We start from the raw sequence: 15,845 nt of genomic DNA, 5'->3' as shown, positions 1-15,845 counted from the left end.
CCCTGGGCAGCTCTGGGAGCGGACAGGGCAGGGGAGCAGGGGCACCTCAACCTGCAGACCCTGCAGGGGTGAGATGAGCGGGGAGGGCCAGGCACTCCTCGGGGCCCAAGAAGGAAAGGCAGCACCGAGGGGAAGGGCTCAGCCGGCACAGGGACGGGCCCTGGGGGGGAAGCAGGTGCTGTCCCAGCAGCCGGACAGGAACAGGCGTGAGGCAGCCTGTGAGGAGCCAGGCTGGGCTTTCCCCTCGGTGGGTCCTGCCCGCGGACGTGCTCCGCCTGGAACAGTCTTTCCTTTCCCGAGCCGTTTCATCCGAGCACAGGTCTGTTCCTCTCTCAGGTCTCAGCACCCGCAGCCTCCCCTCCGCCAGGAAGCCCGCCGGGCCTGCCCTCGCCCCCCGCCCCCTCCTCGCCCCCTGCCCTGGTTCTGTCCGCTCGTTTGCTGTTGACTCACGCTCACCAGGCAGATCCCATGAGGGCAGGGACGTCTTGCACCCCAGCACCCCCTCAGTGCAAGAAGCAGAGCAGGAAATCTTTGTGTGGGGAACTGCTTTTCTCGCGGCAGAACCAGACACTGTCGGCTGAAAACAAAGCAAATAAAACTCTTTGAAACCTGTGTCCCCACAACGAAGAGGTCTCCCCGGAGGTAAATTGAAAATAATTACCTTTATTGATGCATCTGTAACCACTGTGCGGGTCTTCTTTACAGTCGTCATAGGTTATGAATGAACTCTTTACTCCACCCACCCATGCTCTCGCCAGGAAACAAGCAGGCGGCAGGCAGACAGCTCCCGTGTGGGGCCTGCCCCGCCTCCTGTCCACGCCTGCTTCGTGTGGGAGGAGCGTTTATGTCGGAGAAGCGACCTCTTCCGTCCTCAGTGTCTGCGACTCGGGCCCCGGTGTGGGCGCGTGACAGGCCTGCCAGCAGCCGAGCGCGTGGTGGGCTCAGGGCTGAGCACGGGACCCGCGTCAGCCCAGAGCTGTGGCCTGGAGCCTCTGCGGGGATCGCCGGGGTTCCCATCGGGAGCCGGGCGGGTGGGCCGCGAGCCCAGGGCTGCTGGCAGCCACTCCGCGCCGCGAGGAGGGCGGGAGGCAGCCGTCCCGCCCGGCACCCCCCCCCCCCACCGAGCTTCCCTCCCGGAGCCACCGAGCCCCTTTGCCGGGAGTCAGTGTGAGGCCCTCCCCGCAGCTGACGCAGAGAGCAGAACGGGGCGACTTTTTTTACTTTTATTCTTTTTTACAAAATCAGTACATCATTGGCAACACTTCGCACACAGGCCGGGAATCACAGCCTGGTGAGAGCGCGCCACACGCCCGTGAGAGACACGCGGACCCTCGCCCTCGCGGTCTCGGAGGACGCTGGGGTCTCAGGTTTGGGGGCCACAGAGCGGCCGTCCAGGCTTCGCTCCCGTCTCCTATTCCTCCACCCCCTGCACCCCTCTGCCACGTCCGCCCGGCTCCGGCTCTCTGCCTTCTCTGCCCCCGCAGGCTGCGGGCTGTCCGCTGGGGACCCGTCGCCCTCAGCCCTGTGAAGTGGCCGTCCTCAGCAGGGCTGCGAACATGGACCCCGGCTTCCGCTGCAGGACCTCCGGCCTGTCGAACTCCACAACCTGGAGAGGAGGGAGGGAGGGACAGGGCACCGCTGAGCCCCGGCCCGAAGGGCCCGCAGGCTCCCGGGCGCTGGCCGAGGGGCGCCCCCCCTCCCCCCTGCGGCCCGGAACGCCCGTCACCTTCCCGTTGTCCATGACCAGGATGCGGTCGCAGCCGAGCACGGTGGTGATGCGGTGGGCGATGATGAGCACCGTGCAGTCCCGGAAGGCCTCGCGGATCGTGCGCTGGATCAGCGTGTCGGTCTCCGAGTCGATGGAGGCGGTGGCTTCATCAATGAGGATGATCTGGTGGGGACAGAACCCGGGGCAGCAGGGCTAGGCTGGGGTGGCTCAGTGGGTAGAGCGTCAGCCTGCAGACCGAAGGGTCCCAGGTTTGATTCCCGGTCAGGGCACAGGCCTGGGTGCGGGCTCCATTCCCAGTGTGGGGCGTGCAGGAGGCGGCCGGTCCATGATTCTCTCTCATCATTGATGCTTCTCTCTCTCTCCCTTCCCTTCCTCTCTGAAACCAATCAAATAGATTATAAAATAAATAAAAATTAAAAAGAACAGGTGGGGCGGCCTCGTGGGCCCGAGACCGGGTCCGATCCTGGGCCGGCCACCAGCTCGCCGAGACACGGAGAGCTTTGGGCTGAGTCCGGGCCCCGCTGGCTCCCAGACCTGGTGACCCCCGCAGCCCCGCCCGCCGAGAGGGACATGCTTAGTGGCAGCGGCGCGCGGGCAGGTCTTGCTCTAGGAACCGCCTTCCTCTTTGCGGGACGGACGCAGAGCAGTGTCCCCCCCCCAGGCGGGCGCCCCCCGGCCATTTATTGTTCTTGCCACGGCACCGCTGTGTGTGCACAGCACGGGAGGCGCAACCAGCCCAGGGGGAGGGGTTTCCTGGGTGTTGCTGGTTACGGTCAGGCTCCGTAGAAAGAGGGCGTCGCGAGTAAACCAGCGGCCACGGGTGTGACAAAAGCCACGGGTGTGACAAAAGCCACGCGTGCACGTATGAGTGTGCAGGGTGTGCCCGTGTGTATGTGTCCCTGCACATGTGTGTGCACGTGTGTGCGTGCTTCTGTGTTTGCCTCTGGCTTGCTTGTGAGAGAAAGCACGCTCCCAAGAGCCCACGCAGCCGCGGTGAGGTGACGGTGACATTGTCTGGGAACAGTGACGGCGTTTCAGACCCAGGGAACTCCCCGGACGGCTGACGTGAGTCCCCCCTAAGCAGGCGGGGATGCGCCCCGTGTTTTAAGGGGGTCGTGTGGTGGCAGCTGCGAGGCTCTGGCCTCGGGCTTTCTGGTTCTGGGGCAGACGTACTTCGGCATGGGGGCTGAGGGCCCCGGGCTGAGCCCCGCCACGCCTCCCCCCTGCCACCCCCGCCGCGCACACGCATGCATGCACACACACATGCGCACACATGCGCGCACATGCACATGTGGGCCATGGCGCTGGGCGCCGCACCTTGGAGTTGCGCAGGAGGGTGCGGGCGCACACACACGCACACATGCGCACACACACACATGCACGCACGCGCGCAATCGCGCACATGCACACGCGGGCCATGGCGCTGGCGCCGCACCTTGGAGTTGCTCAGGAGGGCGCGGGCGCACGCACACACGCGCACACATGCACACGCGGGCCATGGCGCTGGCGCCCCACCTTGGAGTTGCGCAGGAGGGCGCGGGCGATGCAGAGCAGCTGCCTCTGCCCCACCGAGAAGTTCTCGCCGTTCTCCTCCACCTCCGCCTGCAGCCTTTGCGGAAACTTCAGGATCTGTGAGTCGGGCGGACAAGGGAGGTCACGCGGGCCTGCGGGCGCGGCGGGCGGATCGGCGACCCCTCCGGCGGCCTCTGTGCCTGGCGCCCCTCCTCGTCTCTGCGCGGCTCTCCTCCCCACCCACACCCGCAGGATCCCACAGCGCCTGTGCCCTGTCCTAGAGGCCTGGCCCTGCCCCTGGAGCCGCTGCCCGGTCGCAGGCCTTTGTGTTTCCCCCTCCCCCACCTCTGCTGTGTCCTCAGCCCACACTGAGCCTTGCCCCCTCGTGTCCCGGTGTCGTCCCATCTCATGAGACGGGTCCTCCGTGCGGAGTGCGTCTGTAGTGCCGGGTGGGAGGCGCCTGCGGGAGAGCGGCCAAGCCCGGTCCCGGCTCCGCTCACCGTCCTGCTCAGGAAGGTCCTCTCCAGGGCGCCCCAGATCTGCTCGTCCGTGTGCCGGTCAAAGGGGTCCAGGTTCAACCTGCCCAGGGAGGAGGCCGTGCTCAGTAACCACCCGACTGGGCAGCCTGTCCCGTCCCCGGCGAGGTCGAGGGCCCAGGGTTACAGAAGCCACGGACCCCGCGACGGGCATTTCCCGGGCCGGGTGGTACCTGTCCCTTCTGCAGGCAGCAGCCGGGTTCTGTTTGGGGCCACCTGTCCCCCAGCCCCCAAGCCCTGGGGCTTAGGTGGGGCTCTCTCTCAGGGGTGAGCCAGTCAGCACACGGCAGCCCCCGGCCACAGACCAGCCCCCGGCCACAGGCCAGTCCCCGGCCACAGGGAAGTCCCGGCTGCAGGGACCAGCCGGGTGGAAGTCACCAGAGTGTGACTCGGGACGGTTGGGGCGATCCCTGCCGAAAGGTTTGCTGCTCCTCTGACAGGAGAGGCTCAGCCGTCCCCCAGGAGGGACGCGGGGAGTCCCCAAAGCCCTCGCTGAGGCCCGGAGATGACTGGGCCTTGGACCGGCCTCGGCCTCCCCGGGATCGCAGCCGAAAGAGGACTTTGTAGCTTAGCCGTTGGCGGGGTGTGTGTGTGTGTGTGTTGGTTAAAACACACGTGACATGTTTGTCCTTGTAGCCGTCTGTGAGCCGACGATTCAGTGGCATTAAACACATTCCCCATGTGTGTGACCACCCTGACATGCACCGTCCTCAACAAACACCCCGTCTCCGACAACTGCCCCTAAAATCTTAAAGAACGGATTTACTTCTCTCAGGAAAAGCGGGGCTGCTACAGAACGGGCGTGAGGACATGGTGCGGCCTGGTGTTTGGCGACAGGCCGCAGGCGGTGGGAGGGCAGCGCTGGGGCGTGTTCCTGCGAACGCGTGAGACCAGGAGAGCGCCCGGCCGGCAGGGCTCGGTGGCTGAGCATCAACCCGTGAACCGGGCGGTCACAGTCCGACTCCCGGTCAGGGCACAGGCCCGGATTGCGGGCTCGATCCCCAGTAGGAGGCGTGCAGGAGGCAGCCGGTCCGTGATTCTCTCTCATCATGGATGTTTCTCTCTCTCCCTCTCTCCTCCTCTCAGAAATCAATAAAAATATATTTCAAACAAACACCAACACCTTGCAAATGTTCGGGCATCGAAGTTCACCAGGTGGATACCAGGGTCTCTGTCGATCTTCAGACGCCGCTCATGAGGTGGGCCAGGTGGGCACGAGGGGCCCAGAAACGGACAGCCCTCCGGCCCTGACCTCCGGTCCTCTCCCCGGGGGGCCCAGGCCAGCACGCACCTGATGGTCCCCGAGAACAGGACGGGGTCCTGAGGGACGACGGACAGCTTGGACCGCAGGTCCTCCAGGCTGACGCCGCTGATGTCCACGCCGTCGATGAGGATCCGGCCCGCCGCGGCCTCCACCAGGCGGAAGAGCGCCATCCCCAAGGAGGACTTCCCTGTTGGGGCGGGAACAGCAGGGCGTCGCTTCCTGGACCTGCCCGGGGCCGGCACAGGGGACCCCCGACGCGCACACCTGCGCGCTCCCGCCGGCCTCCTGGGTCCTTCGCGACGCTCGTCACCCCTGCAGTTCCCTCCTCTGTTTCCCTGTCTGATGACTCGCCCGCCACCTGTCCCTCCCCGGGGCCCACGACAGCAGGGACTCCGGGTGCTACTGGCCGGTGTCTGGGACAGGACCCAGCATGACGGGAGGGTCAGCGAACCCCTGCGGGGTGCCTGCGCGAACCCCTGCCTGAGAACAGGTGGACACCCCTAGGCCCACGTGGAGGAGGAGGTGCCCGGACGCGCCGCTCACCGGAGCCGGTCCGGCCCACGATGCCCACCATCTCCTGGCCGCGGATGGTCAGGCTGATGCCCTTGAGGACGATGGGGGTGTTGTCGCGGTATCTCATCTGATAGTCCTGGAAGCAGACCTCCCCGCGCTGTGGCCACCCGGCCGGGCAGCTCACGCCTCCCACGTGTGGCGGAGCCTCGGGGACGCACAGCTCGTGTTCGAAGAAAGAGAAGGAAGCCAGTCGTTACCACCCGCCTCTGCCCAGCCCCGCGGACCTCGGCTGCGCCCCGAGCGTGGGACCGCCCCAGCCACCCTGCCTCGGGGTCAAGCCCCCGGCTGTGTGATCAGAGGGACACCCCAGGCCATCCCTGCCCCCAGCTCTGTCCCCAAAGAGGGGGACGCCCTAGAGCTGTGTCCTTGCTGTTAACACGGAGAACTCTCTAACGCAGTGCCCGGCGTGCGAGAGAAACAGAACCAGAGCAACGCCAGCCCAGGCAGCGGGGCGTCCCCCGTGGGGCGCGTCTCAGCGTGGAGCCCTGGCCCACGCGGGCTCCCTGTCCTCGCCCTGCGAGCTGGGCTTTGTCACAGGCTCGGACAGCGCCAAGGACTGGCTCGAGACAGCACAGCTGGCAGGGGGATGGCGCGGACTCCGGCCCAGGCTGCCTGAGCCACGCGTCCGACGCCACTGGCGTGTTGGGGGGAAACAGCGATGGAGAAGACGCAGGGTCGCAGCTGCGAGCCACAGCGCCCGGCGCCCGCACGGTGTCACCACAGCGCCCCTCGGGGTGAGACCCGGCGGTGCGGCTCACGCGTTCCGCTCACGGAGCAGGCAGGGCACCCGGCCTCGGAGGCCTCGACGGCCCGGCTGTGTCACCGCAAGCGAGTGCTCGGCCGGCCGAGCCTCCGTGTCCTCCTCCGGGGAACGGGCCCCAGCACACAACGGCCTCCCACGGGGCCGCGTGACTCGTGAGATCATCTGTGCGTCGTAGCATCGAGCCTTTCCTGGGGCCGGGCCGGCCAGGAGCTCCTGTGTCCATGTGTTAATCTCTGTAACCACCAGCGGCGGAGCTACTGTGACCCACCCCAACCCATGTCAGAGGCCGCACAGCCGATTCAGTGGCAAAGCTTAGACCTGAACCCGGGTGATCTGGCCCCCAGGCCTGCGCCCAGCTGCTGCGGCACAAACAGACGCGGCCGTACGCCAGGCCTCGCTGTCGTCCCTGTTCTCCGACGGGGCAAGCTCCCGTTTCTACGAGGGGAAGCTCACTCCCTCCACATCCGGGATGCTGGCCCGCAGAGAGGCCGGCGGACATGAGCCGCCAGGAGAGAGGAGACATGGAGGGCAGGAGGGGAGGGCGGGTGGGAGGCCCGGGCCCCAGGGCCCTCCCGGGAAAGCCTCGGGGCCCCGGGGAGGGGCAGAGACCTCCAGGGGAGCCCGGCTCACCGGACCCGGGCCCGCGCCCACCTTCATGTACTGCAGCATCCGCTCCACCGCCGTGAAGTAGGCCTCCGTCTCCGAGCCCACGCGCGCCGTGGCCTGGAAGTTGGACGCCAGCTGGAAGGGAGGAGACCGGCAGTCGGGCAACCCGCCGCGGGAGCAGGAACGCTCCAAGCTCTCGGTTCCTCTCGCAGCGGGGCCGGGAGAGCTGGCGTTCATCTGGCGTGGGCTCCGCGTGTCTAACATGCACTGACCCCCACGTTCACACACGCGCCTCCCACGTCCACGCTCCATTGCCTCCCGGTACAGACACAGTCCTGGCACAGGCGGTCACGGACTGGCCCAGAGTCACACCGCCCGTGTGGCAGAGCCCGGGCGACTCACGCATCCTGACCACACGTTCTTTCTTATATTTTCAGATATTTTATTGGTTTCAGAGAGGAAGGGAGAGGGAGAGAGAGACAGAAACATCAGTGATGAGAGAGAATCATCCACCGGCTGCCCCTTGCTGGGAATCGAGCCCGCAACCTGGGCCTGTGCCCTGACCGGAGAGTCGAACCCTGACCTCCTAGGGCAGTGATGGCGAACCTTCTGAGCTCGGCGTGTCAGCATTTTGAAAAACCCTAACTTCACTCTGGTGCCGTGTCACATACAGAAATTTTTTGATCTTTGCAACCATAGTAAAACAAAGACTTATATTTTTGATATTTATCTTATATATTTAAATTCCATTTAACAAAGAAAAATCAACCAAACAAATGAGTTCGCGTGTCGCCTCTGACACGCGTGTCATAGGTTCGCCATCACTGTCCTAGGTCAGTGCTCAACCACTGACCTACACTGGCCAGGCCCGACCACACATTCTTAATCACTGCTGTGCCCCACGGGGCGTGGCAGGAACGCAGTGGAGCAAAGCCCAGCAGGCACCTGGCTCAGCACCGGCCCAGCCCAGCTCCCAGTAAATCCCTCTGTGGTCGCACCGGCCCGCTGAGTGGGAGCACCACACAGCCATCCGCGTGGCCCGCGCACGGGGGCAGGTTCTGCACACGGGCCCGGATGAGGGTGCGTGCCCGCTGCGGGGCTCACCGAGGGGCCAACGGGGCCCTCCGCTTACCCGGAGGAGGCGGCAGCCTGGGGCGCACAGCTCTGAACCAGCGAGAGACAAAGCCACGCGAGCACAGAGGACGGTCCATGAGCCCCGGGGAGGGGCGCCCAGGCCAGCAGCCAGCGTTCCTTCGAGTCAGCCTCCCACTGGCGTCTGTAGCCGTGAGCCTGACCAGCCCTCCCTCCCCCCCGAGCCCGGGAGGGACGCTGACAGCACATCAGGACCCCCAGACACCCTGATTCAAGCTAGATTCCCAGACCCCGTGCTCTGGAGCGGGGTCAGCGGGCTGAGGAAGCCTGCAGGAGCGGGGACCCCTCCCTCTCCAGCCGCCGCCCCACATCACTCGGGAGAGTGACAGCTGGGTCAGCGTACGACAGCAACATGAAGCGACACCAGCCAGGCAACCGAGAGGCCAGCATCCTTGGCCTGGCTCTGCTTCTAACGCTCTGTCCATTCGAACAACCCCTCCTCCTCTCTGGGCCTCAGTTTCCCCACCCGCACGTAGAGGCTGGACCCTGCCGTCCGCTCGCCTTCCATTCCTACGTCCTCTGCCTCGGGTGGTCTTTCATGCAGGCTCCCCGCTCAGAGGGGCCAAGGAAGCCAAGCAGCGGATCCAGAAGGCCCAGCACGTGACTCACGTCACGTGGTCTCCCGTGGCCAAGTCCCAGGCGGAACCACCGTCCCACGGGCCCCCTGGGCCTGCCCGCGCTCACCGCACCGAGCCCGCTGTCCCGCCCCCGCCCCCTCACCTGCAGGATGAGGCTGATGGTCAAGGCTTGGAAGGAGTGGGAGGCCGAGGACATCCCAAGGGCCACGAACAAGGCCACGGCCAGGGTCACCAGGTTGGCCATAAGCTCCATCCTCAGCGACACCCAGCGCGTGGAGAACAGGAACATCAGCTGGTAGTTATTGTGCACGTCGTTCAGCCTGTTAAACCTCGAGGGAAGGGACACACGGAGCCACCGTGTTGGTCTGTCCGAGAGCTTCCCGAGGTCACCCCTCGGCCGCCGCTCCCACCCACCCACACAGCCTGACTCCCTTTTCTTGTCGCCTCTCCTCACCCACGTGTGTTGTTTTCATTGCTTTTCAGAGTGGAGGAGGAGGAGGGGGAGGGAGAGAGGAACAGCGATGTGAGAGAGACACATCGATTGGTTGCCTCCTGCGCGCACCCCGACCAGTGCCGGGATCAAACCTGCAACCCAGGTGCGTGCTTCTGACGGGGAACTGAACTGGCCACCCTTGGGCACATGGGCCAACGCTCGAACCTCCGAGCACGCCAGCCAGGGCACAAGCTGACTTCTCTCTGGGGGATTCCCCCCTCTCCCCTCTCTCAGCCATGGAGCTGACCAGACCCCCGATCTAGGCCCTGAGCCCCCCAGGCCCACCACCTACCCTGCTCGCGCCTTCACTGGGCCAGGGAGAGTGAATGAATAAATGTGTGAGCGGGTGGAGGCGGTGATGCCTCCCTCTGCACCTCCGCCCGGGGGCTGTGTCCCCTGTGGGTGCTGAGCATCGATGGGCTCTCAGTGCTGACTGCGTGCCAGCATCGCTCCGGATCCCGCGGCCCTACTGTCCGCACTGTCCTGGGGGGCTCTCCAGGGCCACTGGAGAGCTGGTGCCGGGCTCATCCACATTCCAGCTAATGAACACACACCATCTCCCCCGCCCCGTCTTACCAGGCTCCGAGGCCAGCTCAGACGCCACCTCCTCCCGAGAGCCTTCCGGGATCCCTCCCTGAACTCCGCTGGCGTTTTACCGGCTCCTCTCCCGTGCCGCTTGTCACACCCCACCCCGGACTATTACACAAACATGTCATATTTCCGTGTCTCCATCTTCCACCCGACTACGAGCTTCTTGTCAGTCCCTGTTTGGCCCTGACAAGTCGCTAAGGTCCTAGGACACAGTTAAGTTTTGTTTGTTTTAACAAACATACAGAAGGTACACCTATGGGTGTGAATGTAATAAAAGAAAACCTGTTACTTAGAAAGTTCCTGGTCCTCATTTTATGAAAATGCGATGCCTGTTTGGAAGGGAAAGAAAAAACAACTGCCCGGCCGGCTGGTGTGGCTCAGAGGCTGAGCGTCCACCTAGGACCCAGGAAGTCGGGGTTCGATTCCCGGTCAGGGCACAGGCCCGGGTTGTGGGCTCCATCCCCAGTGGGGGCGTGCAGGAGGCAGCCGGTCCACGGTTCTCTCTCATCACTGATGTTTCTATCTCTCTCTCCCTCTCCTTTCCTCTCTGACATTAATAAAAATATATTTCAAAAAATAAATAACGTAAAAAAAACTAATGAAAAAGTGCTGGCCCGGACGCTTCTTGCTGTGAGCTGCAGTAGCAGGTGGGTGCCCTGCCCAGGGCCCCAGCTCTGCATTTCCTGTGTCGCCTCCACTCTGTCCCCGGGGGATCACCTTACAGAGGAGGCTCTGGGGCTCCCCAGTGAGCGGAGTGAGGCCGTGTTCCCCTGGTGCCCAGCACCTGCTCCCGCTGCCCCACGGCCCCGCCGCCCCCCAGTCCCCCACCTCCTGCCCCACGGCCCCGCCGCCCCCCAGTCCCACCCCTCCTGCTCCACAGCCCCCCCGCCCCCCCAGTCCCCCATCCTGCTCCACGGCCCCGCCGCGCCACCCCCCCCCCGCCCCCCTTCCTGCCCCAGGGCCCCGCCATCGCCGGGCTCAGGGGACTCACTGGCGGACGAAGTCCTCGGTTTTCCCGTAGACGTGGATGGAGCTGAGCCCGCGCAGGGCGGTGAGGATGTGGGAGAAGAGTGGGGAGCGGCTGTAGTTCTCCAGCCTCTTGAACACGTTCAAGGCCCGCTTGAACTTCCTGCGCCGCCGCCGCCGTGGAGGAGGAGAGGGTGACCGGCCGCCCCCGTCCAGGCGGGTCCCAGCCCCGCGGAGGCCGCCCGCCCGCCCGCCCGCCCGCGGGCAGAGAGACCCGCTCACACGAAGTAGAGGAGGCAGGTGGCGAACAGGACGATGCCGATGAGCAGCACGTAGGGGGACAGCACGCTGACGATCACCATGTTGATCAGCACCACCAGGACCAGCAGCAGGAACTGCTCGGCCACGATGGGCAGCAGCTGGTCCAGCTGGTCCAGGTCCCCCGCGAAGCAGTTGAGCAGCCGGCCCGTGGGCGTCGTGTCGAAGAAGCTCATGGGGCAGAGGGAGACCTGCAGGGAGCAGGCGCGGGCCTGAGGGGCGGCGGGCCGGGCGGGACCCTGCTCACGGGAGGGCGGGGCGCTGCGGGGGCGGGGGGGGGGGGACGTCGGGGAGGCAGCGGGCCAACGCCGGGCTCCCCAGGCCGTCTGCTCAGGCTCCAGCGTGCGGACTCCTCCGCCTACTGCTGTGCGGCCCTGGGCAAGTGGCCTCCCCCCTCGGAGCCTGTCTTCTTGTCCGTCGCCCTCAGCAGATCCTGAGGCCCAGGGGACCCAGACCACACCTGCGTTGTGTGCGCGCACCATCATAAGCCCGACGCCCACCACATGGCGCACGGGAACATGTGACATGCGAGAGAGAGCCGTGACATCTCTACAACGTCATCGGCTGCCACCCCAGGGGATGCACAGCCCAGACCCCTGGGTATTCTCACCGTGACACCTCGTGCCCCACGGCCACGTGAGGGAGAGACCAGGGCGCTGGGGGCAATCCCACGCAGCTCTGCCCGTGACAGGGCTGGGCCCACCGAGGCCAGCACCGGTGTGACCACTGACCCTCCAGCAAGGGACAGTGAACGGCTAGGACCCCGCCTCCAGCAGCAGGTGTGACCGGCCCCCGTCCACCTGGGGGCCTGGTGTCCACTTACAGCCTTGGGACACTCGAACAGGCAAAACCACGGAGACAGGAAACAGATCCGTGGTTGTGGGGTTGGGGGGTGGGAGGGGTGGACAGGGACCCCGGGGGCGGTCCAGGGCAGTGAAGATAGTCTGGTGCTAAATGGTGGGTACATGTCAGCATACATTTGTCAAAAAAATAAAAATAAACGAATGCCCCAAGATGTAGCGCCCGTCCCAGCCTGCCTTGCTTCCCAGCTGGGCCTCGCCTGGGCACTTCCTGGCCCGATACCAGTAGCAGCCATCTGCAGATCTCTCCGTAGCTCCTGCCTGGTGGCCTCAGAGCCAGTGACCCCGAGGAGAGGGGGCCAGGGGAGGGCGGAGGGCCATAGAATGTCCACCACCCAGAGGGAACCTTCGTGTAACTGTGGGCGTTAGGTGACGATGATGATAAGAGACCCGTTCGGGCGTCAGCTGGGACACACGCCCACACGCAGGCAGGGTGTTCACCTGGGGGCTGGTGAGGGCCGGTGAGGACCCTGTGCTCTCCACCCACTGTTCTTGAACCAAACAGGCCCACAGCGCCTAGCTTTTTGCGCCCACCTTGCTGAAGAGGTCGTCGTGCAGCGCGGTGGACGCCGTTCTGGTGGCCCGGGTGAAGGCTGCCGCGGAGCAGACCCCCACGCAGGCCAGGCCCAGGGCGCTGAGGCCCAGCACCGCCTCGTAGAAGGGCAGGGCGGGGTTGTCCAGGATGTCGCCCGGGTCCGAGGCGGTTCTGTTGCTCTCGCAGCTGCTGTTGGTCTGTGAGAAAGAAGGGGGACGCGGGGTGACGATGAGGACCTCCGGCCCCTGGCCCCGGCCCAGGTCCACCGCCTGCCTGCGAAGCCCAGTGCTGCGCGGAGCGTGTCCTGAGGGCTCAGCCCGCACCCGCTCCCTTTCTCGCTGCTCCCTAAGCGGGGCTCAGGGTGAACCCGGGCATCTCGCATGGACCCGAGAGCTCTCCCTCTGAACTGTCCTCATCACAGGACGAGTCCCTAGAGCAGCCGTGGGCAAACTACGGCCCGTGGGCCGGATCCGGCCCGTTTGAAATGAATAAAACTAAAAAAAAAAAAAAAAAAAAAAAAAAAAGACCGTACCCTTTTATGTAATGACTAGAGGCCAGGTGCATGAAATTCATGCGGGGGGGGGGGGGGGGCCTCAGTCCGACCTGCACCCTCTCCAATCCAGGAGCCCTCAGGGGATGTCCTACTGACGGCTTGGGCCCACTCCTCATGGTTCTCTGCTCTCTGCGGGGCCTATCTGCTCCTCACCATGGCGGTGGGCAAGCAGGCCACGCTTGCCTGCACACGGGTCGCCACGGTGACAGGGCCAAGTAGGCCCTTCTGGGAGCTGCCTGTGGGCACAGCATGCTTGCCTGCTCGTGGGTTGCTGTGGCGACCGCCAAGCAGGCCCTGCTGGGTGCTGCCTGCGGGCCGTGCTTGCCTGCTGGGGTCACGTTGCCGGGGTGATGCTGCCAGCATCCTGCCCCAGCCGCTATGGGTGCTGCCATCTTTGTCATGGAGTGATGGTTAATTTGCATATTACTCTTTTATTAGATAGGATGTTTACTTTGAATTTATATTAGTTCACACAAACACTCCATCCATGCTTTTGTTCCAGCCCTCGAGTCCAGTTTAAGAACCCATTGTGGCCCTCGAGTCAAAAAGTTTGCCCACCCGTGGACTAGAACCTGCTTCCTGCCCCCCAAGTCCAGCAGGTCTACCTTCCTGTGGCCGCCCAGCCCGGCTCCCGCCCAGCCAGGGGCATGGAAGCCGCGCGGCTGTGCGGAACCCGGCATGCCTGGGCCAGAAAGAAACCTCTTGGTTTTGTCCCCAAAAGACCACAGGGTGACGGTTCAGTCTGTGAGCACCAGGTCGCGCCAGGCGGAGGCGCCCGAAGTCTGGCTCCCAGAGGGCCTCCCTGGGCTCCCTCTGTCACCAGGGCAGTGGCAGGCGCTGGGCTGGTCCCGGGGTCCCCAGCCTGGGCTCAGCCCCCAGAGAAGCCACGCCCTCTGCAGGGGCCACGGGCACGCCCCCCCCCCCATGCCTAGGGCACTCACCCCTGAGCCCTGCCCCAGCCAGTAGCTCAGCCACCAGAAGTAGAAGGCAGAGAAGGCGTTGAACAGCAACATGAGCAGGAAAACCATGATGGCGACCGCATACCCTGGGGAGGGAGGGGGCGTGACCGGCGCCCAGGGAGGCGCACAGCCCCTGACCACACTGCTCGCACCCAGGCCCTAGGGTCCCTGCCCCCTGAGAGGTCCAGGAGGGGCTGGGTTCAAACCCTGGCTCTGCTGCTGACAAACAGCATGGCCCTGGCAGGGACCGAGGTCAGGGACCACATTCTACTGCCTCTGCTCTGAGGTGCCCCGAGAAGGCACGTGCCCAGCACCCAGCCCGGTGTCTGGCCCACGAGCAGTGGGATCTAGAGAAGTCACTCCCCTAAGCAGGGCCGGGGCCGCCGCCTGTGCTAGGGGGGCACCTGGGTGGGGGTGCCGAGCCTCGTGCTGGGCACGTGCCTTCTCGCTGAGTCTCCACGGGGGCCCACCTCACCCAGGGCTAGTTCCAGCGCCAAGTAAAGGGTGGTCAGGGGTCACAGTGACTCAGACACCTCCGCAGTGACCCCCAAAGTGCAGAGATGACGTGGCGTGGGCGTTCTGCCATTGTGCAGTGATGTGCAGAGGGCCACGAGGCCGAGCTGGGGAAGCTGCTACCTGCCGCCGCCTTCAGAAAGACACGCCAGCGCCGCCGCCACGACCGCTGCGCCCGCGTTCCCAGCGCCACGGCGCTGAGTGTGCGCCCTAAGCCGCTCCTCTCGGCGCTGAGCACGCGGCTCACCGAGGCCACAGCTGGGCCGTCTGGGAACGGCTGGGCTACGGCTCCGTGTGAACCGCATTTCTTGCGTCCTTTGCCCTGATGCTTGGCGTGGGGACCCTGGTCCCGCGAGACCCTCTCATTCCAGGGGCAGCTCATTCCAGGGCTGGCCAGCGACTGCCGTGAGCTGACACCCACCGCCGCCCGCCACCCACAGCCTGGCGGCCTCAGCAACCACGCGCCCACACAAGCCCGTACTCCCTGCCCCAGTCACCCCGGGCCAGGTTCCAAGCAACTAGGAACCCCCATAGCCAGGGCCCCCGGAATCACTCCACCCACCCACCCTGAGCTTGCTCAGGGCACCCCTGCTTGCCCACTCTCTCCCAGGAAAACCCAGAAAGGGCACGCTCTCCCCTCACCGCCATCTGACCCCCCTGGCGCCTCCCCGTGGCCCTGGGGGCATGGCCTGCCCGCAGCTGGCAGGGTCTCCCTCATGGCTGTAGCGCCCGTCTGCTGGTCTGATAAGACGCATCTCGGGGGCGTGGTACCGCCAGCGCCCCTGCGGACGTGGTCCCAGCACTGGCTGTGGCGGGGGAGCTGCCGTCACCGAGTGGCGGGGACGGTGCAGGGTGAGCTTCCTGGGGGGCGACCCGGGTGCCCTGGGCCTCCCATGACCTCACACCTCCCCGGTGACCCGGGCTCGGGGCGGGGCGGGTCCTGGGGGCCCCCGGCAGGCATGGGGCGCAGCCCGCACCTCCGGTCGCCCGGATGTAGTGGTGGTAGACACGCCACGTCAGGGACCCTTCTTCCATCTTCTCCTTCTGTGTGAGCTGGTTCTGCAGCCCTGGATGGGGAGGAGGAGGAGGAGAAGGCGTTCCTCCCGGCTCTTCCCGGCGCCCAGCGGCTCCCTGCGAAGCTTCTGCGTCTGCCCCCCTCCCGCTCCCTCGCCCGCCCAGCCTGCCCCTAATCCACGGAAGACCCTGGACCCCAGAGCCTGGAAAGGGGGTCCACCCCCAACTATTCAACAAGCCCCGAGGGCCTGACGTCCCACACGCTGGACGGGTCAGAGGGGCAGCTGGAGAGAAGGGGACAGAGGTGACCTAGGACCAGGATCCTGGTTC

General features: G+C 65.4%; 1 protein-coding gene across 3 annotated transcripts in view; it reads right to left on the bottom strand.

Annotated features, from left to right (window-relative positions):
* Nucleotides 1-1,214: 1,214 nt before the first annotated feature.
* ABCC11 (ATP binding cassette subfamily C member 11) overlaps nt 1,215-15,845 on the bottom strand; it is a 41,454-nt gene continuing 26,823 nt past the window's right edge. For 2 of the 3 annotated variants that reach the window (XM_059668103.1, XM_059668104.1), the window contains exons 18-30: nt 15,479-15,568; nt 13,971-14,074; nt 12,476-12,673; nt 11,046-11,272; nt 10,789-10,926; nt 8,856-9,042; nt 7,029-7,118; nt 5,585-5,774; nt 5,069-5,228; nt 3,742-3,820; nt 3,245-3,358; nt 1,727-1,891; nt 1,215-1,606 (exon numbers count right to left, since the gene is read on the bottom strand). In XM_059668103.1, the coding sequence (XP_059524086.1) occupies nt 1,517-1,606; nt 1,727-1,891; nt 3,245-3,358; nt 3,742-3,820; nt 5,069-5,228; nt 5,585-5,774; nt 7,029-7,118; nt 8,856-9,042; nt 10,789-10,926; nt 11,046-11,272; nt 12,476-12,673; nt 13,971-14,074; nt 15,479-15,568 (1,832 nt within the window). In that variant the 3' untranslated portion in view covers nt 1,215-1,516. The other variant, XM_059668105.1, reaches the window with a different exon arrangement.

Source organism: Myotis daubentonii, chromosome 15 (assembly GCF_963259705.1).
Source record: "Myotis daubentonii chromosome 15, mMyoDau2.1, whole genome shotgun sequence".
NCBI lineage: Eukaryota > Metazoa > Chordata > Mammalia > Chiroptera > Vespertilionidae > Myotis > Myotis daubentonii.
This window is presented reverse-complemented; position numbering and strand designations above follow the sequence as displayed.